The sequence below is a fragment of the Myotis yumanensis genome, unplaced genomic scaffold, assembly GCF_028538775.1.
Source record: "Myotis yumanensis isolate MYYU_CA2020_CCGP unplaced genomic scaffold, mMyoYum1.0.hap1 SCAF_16, whole genome shotgun sequence".
Lineage (NCBI taxonomy): Eukaryota > Metazoa > Chordata > Mammalia > Chiroptera > Vespertilionidae > Myotis > Myotis yumanensis.
In genome coordinates, this window is record NW_027223767.1 from 43091507 (window position 1) to 43106559 (window position 15053).

Below are 15053 nucleotides of genomic sequence, written 5' to 3' on the forward strand. Positions count from 1 at the left end.
TCTCAGAGGCAGGGCAGCCAGGCCTAGCTCGGGGTTAGGCCTAGCTCAGATATAGGCCTAGCTCAGATTTGGGGTTAAAAGAGAAACCCTAGTTCCCTATACCCTTCTTCTCCAAAGGCCACTGTGGAGAACATCTTAAAGTCAGAGGAAAAAGCTGGGAACATCTACAAACCCAAGAAGTTTCTGGGAAATAGAAAGAAATATGCTTGCCCTTACCTCAACACCCTTTTCTCTTCAATCTCTCTGCAGGCCACCCCTGCCTCCCATCTCAGTTCTCCTTTCCTTTGTCTGCCCTCATCCCTTTGGCAGTGAACATTATCTCACCCTCCCCTATTGTATCTCTCTTAAAGAAGTAACCAGCTGTCCCCCCTCCCCCAGCTTGTCCTGGTCCTAGGCAGGGGTCCGAAGTAACATGTGAGGAGGGAAAGAAGCAGGGTCCTGTGAAATGCTTTGAGGTCTTTCTTGGTTGGGGGCTCAGCAAGGCTCACAGTAAGAGAAGAGAAAGGCGGTGTGATTCTGGGGATAAAAATAGAAAGCAGGAGAGGTGACTGTAGAGGAAAGGCAAAATGAGGGGGAATGGGAAACAGAAAAATGGAGACTGAGAGATAACTTTGGGGTTTGTTGCAGAGTGAGGAGTACTCACCCTGCCCTTTCTGTGGGTGAGGAAACCTGAGGAGTTTGAGGTTTCTCTCTGGACCTGTCCCACCTGCTTCTCTTCCTTTCCTGAGCTCAATTGTTTACAAAGATCCCTCCCTGAACTCTTGCCCTCCTGGACTTGCCCTAGCCCCGGCCTCAGGCCTCCAGCCAGGCAGACACCCTGACAGGTTACAAATGAGCGTGGGTGTTGGATTGCACCAAGCTCTTGTCCTCCGAGTCTGGAGGAGGAGAATCAATGGGCTCTACCTAAGAGCTTCTCTTCCAGTCCCAGCCCAGTCTGAAGAGAGTGAAGGAGGCACTTCCTGTTCTCCTCTCCTCCCCCATCCCTGACTCAACAGACACACAAGAGCAGAAAGGGGTGAGAGTCCACTCCTGAGCCTCAGGACCTCCACACCGAATCTCCCATTCTCTGAGCAAACTCCCTTGATCTAGTCTAGAAAATTCATTGAAAATTTGAGTAATCTTTAAGATGTAATTGGTATTGAGCTTATGGATTTGAGGCTTGGGATTCTTTTGGGCAGTGGGGAGAAGATATGGAGGGTGGTGAAGGAGACAAGGGTAGGAGGGAACTAAATAATTCAGGATCCACACTAGTTTTAAATGCTTCCGAAAAAAGAATAAAATTTCCCTCCTCTTCACCTGTAAACATCACCCAGCTCGGAGCTCATTATGGCTCTCTGGAGAGAGACAGGGAGTTATCTGAGTTTGAGTGAGCGAGCCAGCTACAGCTATGGATGGCTAGAGAGAGGATAAATACATCTCGAGAGATGAGTTGATGGATAGGTAGGGAACAAATATAAATATGGAGAGAGATGGACGAACAGAGAGATGGATTGAGACAGAGGGAATATAAAGAGAGGCTGAGGGAGAAAAATGGATGCGTGAATGAGGAGAGAGCATTTATGTGGAGAGATGGAGAGAGAAATGGGGGCATTTCTCATCCTCCTTCCACATTTCTGCCCTGTTTTTTCCCCTGAAATGCCAGTTTCCCACCCTTCATATAATGAATTCAAACTCTAGATTCTAGACCCTGCCTCACACCCTTAGGTGTTTTTGCACCCTCTTCTTTCACAGTCTCACAGTCATCCATTTGGCCCAAGATAACATACCTCACCCAGCTGTCCTAGCCCATCACCCCTAGACAAACTGGGAGAAAGAAACTGGGAGTGGGAGCTGTGGGCAAGGTAAGGAGGCTGGATTCCCTACCTCCCCATCTACAGCCTTGGGGGGAAGGCTCCTTTGGGGTGTGGGAAGAGTGAGGGGCAGCTGGGTTGAATTTGCCCAAATCTAATAACCCAGGAGCCTATTGAAGGTCTTGGGGGTTGGGAGGGGAGGAAAGTCTTCAATATTCTTCTAACTTTCCCCCCCTCTCCCTCTGGTCCCTTCTTTCCAAAAGTCTTTGAAGAAAGATGTTTTTGACGCTTCCACGTCGCTCTCAGATGGATGGGCTGCGGGTGATTGAAGTGTCTTTGTCATGCTAATGATTGGGGGGTGATGGATGGGCGCTGGGGCTGCCAAACTCTGGCCCACTGCGCCCATTGGCCTGGGAGAGATCACATGCGCCCCTCCACCCCCACTCTCTACCCCCTTCCTGGGGGAGCGCTGGCCCAGGAGAGCTGGCCCAGGCCATGGATGCAAGCTTCAGCGCTGTGACATACTGCCGAAAGGTTGTAGGGCAAGAGGGTGTCTCCCCAAAACGGGCCGACCCTCCTGCGGCCTCCACGCATGGACTATAATAGGATGAACTCCTTCTTAGAGTACCCACTCTGTAACCGGGGACCCAGCGCCTACAGCGCCCACCACAGCGCCCCTACTTCCTTCCCCCCCAGCTCGGCTCCCGATGTTGACAGCTACGCAAGCGAGACCCGCTATGGTGGGGGGCTGCCCAGCCCCGAGCTTCAGCAGAACTCAGGCTATCCCGTCCAGCAGCCGCCTTCGGCACTGGGGGTGCCCTTCCCCAGCTCCGCGACCTCGGGGTACCCCCCGGCGACTTGCAGCCCCAGCTATGGGCCTTCTCAGTACTACCCTCTGGGCCAACCAGAAGGAGATGGAGGCTATTTCTGTCCTTCGAGCTATGGGGCCCAGCTGGGGGGCTTGTCCGACGGCTATGGAACCGGCGGAGCTGGCCCCGGGCCGTACCCTCCGCCACAGCCCCCTTACGGGACGGAGCAGAGAGGGAGCTTTGCACCGGCCTATGCTGATCTCCTCTCCGAGGACAAGGAATCGCCCAGCACGTCAGAACCCAGCGCCCCCACTGCCCGGACGTTCGACTGGATGAAGGTTAAGAGGAACCCGCCCAAGACAGGTAGGGCTCAGGCGTGGCCACCCTCTCTCCGGGGCCCCAAAGCCGCTCTGCTGCTCCTGCACTGGGGTGTCCTGAGCCCAGGCCGGGGTCCTTGCTCGGAGACGCTCTGGTAGAGACAGGTAAGAGCACTCCGCCTGTCTCAGGACGGGTGGGGACCCCACTGAGTGAGTGCGGGTCTACCCTTCAGAGTAAGTCTCCACCCTCACCCCCAACTTCCTGATCTGTGTGCCTAGCACAGCCCAGGACCTGGCGCGCCCAGCGGGCTGGGGGGTGGGGAATGGAAGTGTGGGGCAGGTTGCTCCAGATCTGGAGAACACCTTGAGGGTGGGGTGTGCCTGGTGATCCACGAGAACTTTGAGAGCAGAAGTCGGACAGAATGGTGAAGGGGGTGCAGGGTGGCCCGGGGGGAGGGGGCGAGGAGAAAGGTGAGCTCACTGACGCGCCTTCTCCGCCCCGCCCCGCCCCTAGCAAAGGTGTCGGAGCTGGGCCTGGGCGCTTCCGGCGGCCTCCGCACCAACTTCACGACGCGGCAGCTGACCGAGCTGGAGAAGGAGTTCCATTTCAACAAGTACCTGAGCCGGGCCCGGAGGGTGGAGATCGCCGCCACCCTGGAGCTCAACGAGACGCAGGTCAAGATTTGGTTCCAGAACCGGCGCATGAAGCAGAAGAAGCGCGAGCGGGAGGGAGGCCGGCTGCCCCCAGCCCCTCCAGGCTGTTCCAAGGAGGCCACGGGAGACGCCTCCGACCAGTCCACGTGCACCTCCCCGGAGGCCTCGCCCAGCTCCGTCACCTCCTGAGCTCAGCCTCCCGACCGACCGACGGGGCTCCCCAGCGCCGCCATCCAGCCCTCGCCTCCGCCGCCTCCGCTCCCCCTAACCCGGGCCTGGGCTAAATTACCGATGGGAGATTGTCACCATGGGCAGGGGGCCGGCCGGGGGGCGCCAGTTTGGAGCTGCCTTAGGGGGCAGCAAGGAAACACTTTCCTCCGGTCTGGGTGGGATGCTGACGGCTGGGGACCCTATGGGACCAGAGGCGTGGGAGACCTGTAACCTGCCGGATGTGGAGGGAAGGGCTGCCTGTCGCCTTTGATCTGGGGATCAGCCCGGGTTGGGTGGGAGCAAGCGGAATCTCCCGAATTCTGCTTCCCTCACAACTTCGGTTGGCTCAGTTCAGTGCCTTTGAGCTGCGAGGACTGTCCTCATGCACTCACCCCTGTCCTAACTCCCCCTTCTAGGCCTGGGACGGAGAGAAGGCCTAGGAGTTTCTTGTGTGGGACGTGTTTGGGTGCGGGCCTATCACCAATGCTTACTCTCTCCAATCACCACAGACCTTACAATAGCACCAGCTGCCTTGTGACAGACCAAAAAGCACCCCCCCCATCTACCCCTATTACCCCCCCCCCCCCATTTGTATTGCACTAATGCAGCCTCCAGAGGTTGTTTCCTGAGACCTGACTCCTCCCCTCCCAGCGATCTCATCTCTAAGCCACCAAAGTGTTTCGGAACTTGGTTCTGCTGAGACTTATGGAATGTTGTGCGAGGCCTGCCCCCAGCAAGTCTCCACCAGGAAGGCGCAGGCGCGCCCCCACTAGTTCCTACCCTATTTATTGCCTTCTGGAAACCCAGGACCCTCATCCCCATCTCCACCTCGGCCCCCCACTCTCTGGGGGGAGAACAGGGAGGCCCAGGTGCTGCGACAGCTCCTAGCAGCTGCAGGCATTTCTCTGAACCTTGGAGACCGTGGGGGCACCACCCGAGTTTCTGGAAACCTGAGCCCCAAGCAAGCTGGGTTCTCTCTGTACCTCCAACTACCTCATTGCAATAAAGTCTGTGTTTTCCCTTCTTCCCGACTGCTTCTGCTCCTCCACCTCAGGGTCCAGATGGCTTTCTGCTCCAAGAATCCTGAGGAGAGGGGAAGACAGAGTTGGCCAAGCCTGGCTGGGCTGGAAAGAACTGGGTGGATCTAAAGCAGAACCAGAACCAGGTCTCCAGGTCTGACAGATGTCATTCCCCGGGTCACTGGAAGAAGCAAGACAGAGATGGAGGAAAAGGGCATGGGGAGGAAATAGTTGGGAGAAAGTCCTGAGAGGAAGGCAGGAAAGGAGAGCTCTCTGGAGAAAACAGAAAAGGGTATAAAAAGAGTAGGATGAGTGGGGGAAGGCAAAGGCAACTCCCCCCTCCCCCACCCTTACCCCCCAGACAAGGCCTGGCATACAGAGAGAGAGTCAGAGGATGGGTCGTCCCCAACCCAGCTCTCTTCCACTCAGCCAGGACATCCGTCCAGACATTGGAAGCCAGAGAGGCTAGGACACTCAGCCACAGCTGGCCCACCTCCAAAGTGCCAACCACCCAGCTCAGTGCCACCCTCCCAGGGTTGAAGGTGAGCTCCCCGGGTCTTTGGTGCTGGGCCACAGGAAGAAGGCGGCCTCAAAAAGGGCGAGTGGGTATGGGAGAAGGGGAAGGTGGCCCCAAGGGGGCAAGTTGGAGGCCCAGGGGCCTGGGGGTGGGGGAGGAGGCCGAGGTAGGTCCGGATCTGGAGCTGACCTTTTTACCTTCAAGCGCCTTTGGGCTTTCCAAACAAGCCAACAGAGCACCCGCGGGGACAGCTATTGTCTCCAGGGCCGTCCCACCAACAAACCCTTGGTCTGCTGCGGGGAGGGGGTGTGGGGGTGGGGAGGCCTGGGCTCAGGAAGCTCCGCGATGGTCAACAAACCTCCATCGCTCACTGGCCTCTCAGTGCCATTGAGATGACCCGCGCCTGCGGGCTCCGGGCACCAGAGACCCGCTTTATTGATTCCGGTTACCCAGGGAGCCCACATGCCCCCGAGCCAGGACAGCTGGTGGGGGCGGCAGTGGAGGGGGGGGGGCACTTATCCACCCCATCCATTTAATTTTTGACGATTCAGAGGAAGAGAGGCAGCGAAGAGAACAGCTAAGAGGACTAAGAGCATGTATATGAAACGCCCAGCGTTTGCTTCCTAATGAAATTGGTGCCATTATAGGAGAGGCAATGAGCAAGAATGGCACAGCCCAGCTGCAGAGGAAGAGAGTGTGTAGCAAGAGGAAGTCTAGCTTTCCCAGAGGTTCCTGCCTGGTCCTCCGTCTTCAAAAAAATCTACTAACTGCTTTTCTATATTTAATTGAAATTGCCATCAAGATGGGCTTCCCCAAAGGGAAAGAGGGGACAGAGCAAGTGTCTGTGGAAACAAAACTCCCCTTGCTTGGAGCCGGCCCAGTGTAAGCCAGTAGAGCCTTCTGGTTGGGGTAATTGTGGATCCTACAACTTTGGATCAGTGGGCAGGAAAGCAGGGAGGAGCAGTGGTTAGAGCAGGGCCACAAGGATGGTGGATCTGGGCCTCAGGCTGGTCCCGGGGGAGGGTGACATGATGGAAGGGACAGGAGGAAAGGGAAGGCTGCCCATTTGATTTTGTGTCACAGCGCAAGGAACCACCAGATTCCCCCAGGGAAGGGTGAGGGGGCAAATCAATTCTCTGTTCACAGAGGCACAGACTCAAAATAATCCACAATAAATAGGAGCCTCCTACCTCCTTAGGTGCAAAGCCACTGACCCCGTCCCCCTTGGCTCTCTCCTAAAATCCCACTTTGAAGTTAAGGCCCCAGATTGGTTTCCACAGGAGGCACTTATTTGGAGAAAGAAAAGATCACTGTGTGTTTCCCCAGCATAAAGGACAAAGGAGAAAATGGTCAACCAAATAAACAGAAACACAGTTTGCTGCAGTTGAATTAAGTTGATGGTCTTGGTTAAACTTTCCAGTCAGAGACTCCTCCATGCCTTTCAGACTGGTGGGTGTTTCTCAGGCCTTGAAGGGGTGAAGGGAATCATATTCACCAGGGCATCTGAAAGTGCATTTCTGCAAAAATTGAAAGCCCTCCCGCCACTCTTACACCTTCCTTTTCTAGATTTCAAAAAAAATCTGCTGGTTTGAAAGTAAAAATCTTGAGAGGTTTTTTTTTCTTGATTCTTCAGAAAACTTGACAAGGTTTCTGAGGAGCATCTCCTGGCCCCTCCCCGACGGTCTGAGTGGTGGGACAGTTAAGCCTCCACTCCACCCAGCCCTCTGCACCATCTGTTTCTCAGCCCCAAGTGTGAACTTTTCCTCTTTCATTTGCCTTTTCCTTTAGCGTTTGTTCTCCCAATGCGAGGTCCTTTGATCTTCTGGACAAGAGACAAGAAAAAGAGAATTAAAAACCCCTGAAGTTCTCCTTACTTTTAATGTGGGTTTCTTTGTTATGAACATTCTCTGCACCAATACCACTGGGCTGCTGGAAGGGATTTGGTGGGATGGGGAGTGGAAGAGGGTGCAGATGGGAAGGCTGGGGACACCTCCGGGTGACAGCCGAGGGGTTGGGGAGATGTCCTGGACACCTGGTTTCAAATCCTTCCAGCGCTGCCTCTCAAGCCTTGAGCAGGCTGCCTAATTCCCTGCACCCAGTCTTACTATCTACAAAATGAAGATCATAATAGTACGTATTTCATAAAGTTGATGCTGGGATTAAATAACTTAATATGTGCAAAATGCTTGGAGCAGTCCCTAATAGATACATGTGAGCTATAATAAGAATAATAGTAATTATTATTATTACTCAAAGGGACTCACCCTCCCCCTTTTCTATAGTCCTTTATCTATTCCAGAGCACTTCTTGATCCTTTGAGATGTGCGCGCACTCTCACATCTTGTTTGACCCCAACTTAGGTGTATGGAACTAGAGACAGGGTATAGGGCTAAGGACAGGTAGAAGGGATTCCTTCTTAGCAGCTGAGAGCACCTCATTGGGTTGAGACCCCTTCCTTTCCTTCAGGCCTCAGCCTACTCACCTGAGGAAGAGGAGAGCTATCCTGAGCCTCCCACACTCGTTCCCTCCCTTCTCCATTGAGAGGATGGATAGGAAGTCTTGAAGGCAGACACTTTGAGGTCCTGATTTAGAGTGGTGGGGGGCAAAGGTTCTGAAGTATAACTTCGTTATCAACGTGGCCCCCCTCTTATTAGCTGGGTGAGCTTACGCCAGTTATTCAATTTCCCCGTGCTTCCATTTCTTCAGATGTAAAATGGAAGACATTGAAGAATAAATGAGATGTATCAGAAACACTTAGAATGCTGTCTGGCAGTGTTCGGTAGAAATTTTCTGTTTTATGTATTCCCACGAGACATTTTTCCTACTACTTTTTCATCCTGAGTTGTTTTTGGCATGATGGAAGCAGATATCCTTCAGCCTTGGTCCTCTTGCACTGCACCCACAGACCCACCTGGTATCAGAACCATGAAACTTGCTGCTAGGGAATAAATTATGGATGAAAGGGTTCCAGGTAGTCCCACAGAATACTGGTTTACAGTAAGTAGTGTATCATAAGGAGACATGCTCTTGGCAGGACAGCCTCCTTGCATAACTCTGGCAGCACATTCTCATGTAGGGCATGAGATTGGCACCCCCTGCAGTTGTGACAGATTTTTTTCTGATGGTTTAGTCCTGGCTCTAAGGACTTCCTTGCATGACTTCTTTGCATGACTTCTTTGCATGACTCAACCACAGATGCTTCAGCTTTTGCTTTATATAATCAAAGTGAGTCTTGGGCAGGACAGGAGTTGGAGATGCAAAATATTTAATGCCCATTTCTGGAAAAACAGAGAGGCTCAAGCAGCTGTAGACTTCAGCTCAGAGAGAGACCTCTTGGTCCTTGTCCACTATTGTTCGCTTCATCAAAATATAAATGGATCAGATACTCCAGAGAAGAACTTTATAGGAGGTTCCCAGAATTTTCTCTACCAAGGGCCTCTTGGGTGTCCTCTCTGGGCCTGCTTTCCCAGTTTTTAATACAAATTGAATTGTACCACTGCAGCTTGGCTCATTCTTTCCTCTGAGGATAGAAGAAGACATAGGGAAGAAGGAATGTTAACCTTGGTCTAGGATGGAGGTGCAGGTGGGGGGGGGGGGGGGCGGGAAGCATCCGGTTGCATATAGTCTACTGGCCTAGTTAGAGCTAATTAAATTCAGTCTCACCCTAAACCCCACCCCACCCCTAGTCCATTTCCTTCAAGCTCTCAAGCTCACTGGCCTGGGTCCAGATAATTCTGAGCTCTGCAGTTCTTTCTGCCTAAAGGGGAACCTAGGAGGGAGGGAGTCCTACAAAACATGTACCCTCTGCTCCTCTGAGGCCTAAAGCTCCCTTCAGTTTACTCTGGCTTGACAGCCCCATTTCAATCCCCACCTCGGAGATGAGGCGGCTCAATATTTATCCAGCCAGAGAGGTTTGCCTAGAAGCCTTGCTTCCTCCTCAGTCTGTTCCTGCTGGCTCTCTCGGCCTCCCCCACCCCCATTCTTTCCTGGTTCATGGAGAGTTCAGCCCTGCAATGGCTTGCCAGCTCCCACCCCCCAGCCCCTGCTAGCAGTCTGTCCAGAGGATTGCTGAGGCCAGTGGGGCGGGGGGAAGGGTCTTGGTCATGGGGTCATGCCCTGGTCTCTCCAGTCTTGTTAGACCAGCAGCCTGGGCCTCCCAGAGGAGAGAAGATTCAGCAAATGATTGTCTTTTTGGGGAACGGGTGCATGGAGATTGGCTAAAATGGTATTGTTGGTTTGGGGAGATGACCCAGGACTGTGAAGGGCCACATATCTATCTGCATGTTATTAGTATTATAGATTATGTTGGTAAACTTGTAATAGTTTGGACTCTTTCCAAAGACACCAAAAGAGTTAATACAGCAAAGAAGTGACATGCATGTTTCCAGCAACCATATATGAAAACAATCTCTCGCCTCCTAACATTCTAGAATGGAAGGTCCATGAAGGCTGAGATTTTTGTCTGTTTTATTCATTGCTTAATTTCCAATGCCTTGAACAATGCCTGGCACATAGTAGATGCTTAGTAAATATTTGTTGGAAAAATGAATGTTGGAGCAAAAGTCTCCTGTCCAGACATCCCCAAAATGGTGCTCTGAAATGATGAGGGCTTCAGATGTTCAATTAGTCCAAGAGTTTTACCAGAGGCAATGTATTAATATTAATATAAAGGTAATGGAAATAGGGCTAGAGATGGGAGGAGTTTGGGAGGCATTTTCTTTTTCTCCCCCCTTCCCTTTGTTAAAAGTATCTGTCTCAGGCAGTGATGGCTTCAGGGCGAGTGTGCTCCCAGGGTTGCCTACAGTTTTTGTTTGTTTGTTTTGTTTGGGCTCCTTTAACAAGTGTAAACTCAAGAAAAGACTCAACTTTGGGAACGTAAAGGATTTGAAGGCCCAGCTGGATGTTTAGATTGGTAGAAAGGTCGGTAGAAAAGGGACAGAGATGCCATCCTTCTGCAGGGAGATCCAGGCGAGGTGCTCCTGTCACAGACAAGCCTTCTCCATCCCCCAGCTGACCCCCCCCCCCCCCCTGCGCCCCGCAGAGTCAAGTGTCCTTTATATGCGAATGGACCAAGGTTTCCTTTCATCTTAAAAAAAAATGTTTGGGATGTCTTCCCCTTCTAGGGCCAATAAAGTGAATTCACGCAGGGCAGTGCAGTGCATGGATTTGTTTAGGTCTAAAGGGGTACATAAGAAGCATTACTTTCAATGCTAATGGAACTCGAAGGCAAGGAAGGCCACCCCTTGAACGTTTCAGAGCCCCGATGAAGATCACCCAGTCTGGCCTGGCCAGTTACCATCAGTGAAAATTGTTGGGAATTGATGTCATCCTGCTGCTTATTCCCACCACCATAGATCTACACACCTGGATCCTGCTCCCAGAAACAGAAGCCTAACTTAAAGCAGGAAAAGGAAAGGGAGACGGTTAAGGAAAAGGGAAAGTTACCTGACTGGTCTCCCCTACACTTCATCCTGGGGTGAAAGTTCTAGATCACCCCACCCAAACAACAAAGCTGGGGGAGGGAATTCTTCAGCAGCAACCTGAAGGAAAGCAAAGAGTGGAGGGTCCTGGGCCTGGTTCTAACCATTTTGGCCAGAGTTCTTTCGCCCAGCCCGCAGCCTCTGCTAGGCGCTGTTGTTTTTCTGGATGAGAAGTCTGAACAGGTGAAATCTGGACAACCAGCTGTTTAGGGGAAAAATCCTTTGAGGTGCAGGTAAGGAAATACAGGACGGCAGCTTGCAGGAAGAGCTATTCCACATTCTTTTCCAGCCCCGAATTCCCTCCTCCTCCTCCCATTCCCTCTTCCACTTCCTCCAGAGTCTGTCCTATTCAGACTCAGTCATTTCCTGGAACTCAATTTTTAATTCCCACCTTTGGGGCTCAGAAGGGGAGACCCTGCCCAGGGAGCTGAAACTAGAAAGAGTCAGAGGAAGCCAGGAAGCCAATGTCTTCCCAGGAGGATGGGTGGGGTGGGGTGGGGCAAGTCCCGAATCCAGCATGGGGTCTCCATTCAGCAATTCAAATTCAGCAATTTGGGTGCATGGAAATGGGGAATTGCAGAGATGCCTTTGAAAGGGTCAGCGGGCCTGCAGGCTCCCACCTACAGTGCAAACATTTCAAACCCATTGAAATCCACACCTTGACACATTCCCGCAGACATGCCGGCCTCCCTTACAACAATTACAGACCTATCTAAAAACAAGCATTGTTACTTGTGACCCCGACCAAAAACACAGCTCTGCAGACATGGCTGCAACCGCTCGCTAAAGCAAGGCAGGTTACCTGCGTGGAGAGCTTCTCTTGCTCTTCCACTCTTCCGAGTTCCTTGTGGCTGTAAGTAGTGCCAAACAAACCTTCCGAGCAGTGTGAGTGGAAAATAGAAGAGTTCTCCATATAGACATAAAAAGTAAGAGGGTTTTTTGCTAAAAATCCTTCAATCTAACCTATTTCTACAGAATTCCCAGGATGGAAATGAAAATGAAAGGAGTTGAGAAAGGAATCAGCTCTCCATGTTAGGTGGTATGTGGCTAAGCAAAAATTAAGACACAGCAAACTAAACAAACGAAAAATTCCAAACATAACTAATCTACATTTTCTTCACAGAATACCAAAGCTCTGGAAAGGTGGCTTTCCTGGTTTTCATTTGGGTATTTGGATCCAGAGTTTAGTATGCTTTACCTGAATTGTTCTACCTCGAGTAGGAAAAAAAAAAAAGAGCTTGTGTTTATCCTTAGAATTTTTAAAAAATATATATATTTTATTGATTTTTTTACAGAGAGGAAGGGAGAGAAATAGAGAGTTAGAAACATCGATGATGAGAGAGAAACATCGATCAGCTGCCTCCTGCACATCTCCTCCTGGGGATGTGCCCACAACCCACGTACATGCCCTTGACCGGAATCGAACCTGGGACCGTTCAGTCCGCAGGCCGACGCTCTAACCACTGGGCCAAACCGGTTTCGGCATATCCTTAGAATTTAATAATGAAGAACAATGGGACAGATACAAAAATTAAAAAAAAATTCATCCAGTTAATGTCTAATACCAATTCCAACTTTGGGTTCTTTAACATCCTCACCTAATTTTGAAAGACATTAAACTTTCAAATGTGCATTAAATAAATCTACCAAAAATAGTTTGTCTTCCCAAATCCTCTCTTTCTAAAAAACTCTAAAGAAAAAGAAATCTGTTTTTAAAAATTTCTCTTTTTGAATAAGAAGAGAGTTTATCAGCAATAGATATAGGTCTTTTTTTTTTGGCGCTTTAGTCTTTCTAAGTGAAAGGGATATAGAAGATTGGAAAATATTCAAAGCAACATTTTAAAAAAGATATATTTTTATTGATTTCAGGGAGGAAGGGAGAGGGAGAGAGAGAGAGACAGAAACATCAATGATGAGAGATTATCATCTATCGGGCACGCCCTGCAAGCCCCCTACTGGGGATAGAGCCTGCAACCCGGGCACACGTGCTCTTGACCGGAATTGAACCTGGGATCCTTCAGTCTGCAGGCCGACGCTCTATCCAGTAAGCCAAACCGGCTAGGGCTCAAAGCAAATTTGGCTCTACTCTTCCTTTCTCTTCTTCCAGCTCTCTTGTACACAAATCTCTGTGGGGAGTGGGGAAGCCGGATCCTAGGATTGAAGTGAATTGAATCAGTACATAAATCTCTTGCTCTTATGTATTCTGCATTGACCAGGTGCTGAGATGCTTCCAATGTCAGATTCCTCCCCTGGAAAACAAGAAAGGGCCTGATTCCCTCTCCTCCCCCACCCCCACAGATATTTTAAGTTTAGTTTTCAATCTTATTTTTGCTGACAAGTGTAAATATTTGCTCTGTTGCTGAGACATAGTTCAGATTCTTCTCTTGGGTCAGGGAAAGCCTGGAGGAGCACTCTTCCATCCTCTTCTTTCCACTGAGTTAGGGACCAAGATGCAGACAGTTTTCCTGAAGTCACATAGGGTCTCACTCAGCCCTTTCCTGCTTCAGCCTTGAACTGGGAGTGGTTTCCTGAGCCACAGGGTCCACTCTCCAGTGGGTTCTGAAAACCTGGATTAGGAGAGAAGAGAGAAAAGCTCACAAATCGTTGACAGGTCTGAAGAGTAGGTCTTTCTATACTAGGTGTACCTGAAGAGAAAGGACTCTCCCTGCCCCCACACCCCTGCCCCCATACACACCATGACCCTGCAAGCTTAAAGGAATTTTGTTAAGGGAGAAGAGGAGTAAGTTACTCTGCTTCCAGCAGCGGGGAGAGGTGTCTTTCTCCTGGCCTTTGGCAGATGTGGAAAGAAACGCCTGCCCAGTAATGAGATACCAATCCAGCTTTCAGATCAACACTGCCTTTGGATATTTTGATGACCATCTAGCTGCTTCTGAGCTCACAGAGCTGAGGAATCTGAATTGCTGAACTCTATTCTGTTCCTTTCCCCATGCAACCCCTGAAAATAGCCCCAAAGCACTTGATTTCTCCTTCAGGTAAGTGAATTTCCCCAGACATATCAGTGCGGAAGCTGACTATTGCTGGGAATGTCTTGCTTTTCTCAACCTCGCTAAGTGCCCACCTGAGATGGACTTAGAGGATGAGGGTGGGGCAAATCAAAGCAACATAATGATTAAAAGCTTGGAGATGGAAAGAATGTAAAGACCTTGTCCTTTCTACCCTCACCCAATCTTTACTACAACATCCTGGGCTCAGACACCTCTAACAATAGGGGACCACTATTAGGAAGATTCTTCCAATGTTGGACTTCTCTAAATGATAGAAAACACTCCTCCAAATATTTGAAGAAATTGTCCTATGTGGCCCTTCTCTAGGGTAATACACATTCAAATTCCTCAATTGCTTTCTTAAGACCCAATTTCCAGATCTTCCCTCATTCTGTCTTCCTTCCTTAGTTAATATTTTCCATAATATTAAGTGTCTAGAACTAAACAGAAAACAAAGTGTAATTAGATCAGTTCAAAGTAGAGTGGAAGTGACCTTGATGTGAGCACTACATTTCTGTTGATACAGGCAGGATAGCTTGGGCAGGGAAGAACAGAGGGCAGGCTAGTGTTTGGTGATAAGGGGAGGAATCCCTTTTCTCTTGCAAATTGTGTCCATCCATTTGACCTCTAGTGTTGCATCAGTCACTGATACCATAAAGCCCCGCAAATCTCCAAGCTCAGGGAGAGAGCTACCAGATTGGCCATTATTTGTGGGGAGCAAACATTTGCTGAGCAGTCTGTGTCATCTGTGAGAAGGGAAAGGGGCATTCGAGTAGAGAAACAACGTGGACAGGTGAGAAGGAGGGGCCTGTTATCTCAAGGGAAGGAAGTACAGATGATCTTGGCTTAGACAGCTACTTCAGTTCTGCTCCTTATCATTGCTGTCCAAGTAACTGCTCCTTTCACAGGGCTTTGCCCTGACCTTCCTTCTTAGTGGCAGCTGTTCTCATTTTTGCTACCACTGTTGTTTTTATTGACATTTATATAGCACTTTGCTATTAGTTCTTACTTTCCATCATATCTCTGGAAGGTTAGTATGATCATTACTCCTTATATGAGGAGCCCGAGGCTCAGAGAAAATAACGAATGCGTCCAAGATCACATATCTGAAAAGCAACATATCATTTCCTTTTTCTGCCTCTGGCCCTCAAGAATTTATACGTAAGTCCACATATTTGAAATATGCAATGCATTTTCGATGATGGCCTCTCTCCCACCTCATCCTACCCCCAATTCCACCCTCGCTATCAGA

The 15053-nt window shown here is 50.2% G+C and overlaps 1 protein-coding gene across 1 annotated transcript; it reads left to right on the top strand.

Moving 5' to 3' along the window:
• Window positions 1–2382: 2382 nt before the first annotated feature.
• Window positions 2383–3759, top strand: HOXB1 (homeobox B1). The gene is made up of 2 exons (XM_070394910.1): window positions 2383–2962; window positions 3431–3759. Exons 1-2 carry the CDS (start codon window positions 2383–2385, stop codon window positions 3757–3759), a joined length of 909 nt encoding a protein of 302 aa, XP_070251011.1.
• Window positions 3760–15053: the final 11294 nt, after the last annotated feature.

Bases quoted from the DNA above. Each gene is read 5' to 3' on its own strand.
- HOXB1 (XM_070394910.1), top strand. From the start codon at position 2,383: ATGGACTATAATAGGATGAACTCCTTCTTAGAGTACCCACTCTGTAAC. The intron at 2,963-3,430 runs GTAGGGCTCAGG...CCCCGCCCCTAG, and splicing joins GAGGAACCCGCCCAAGACAG to CAAAGGTGTCGGAGCTGGGC.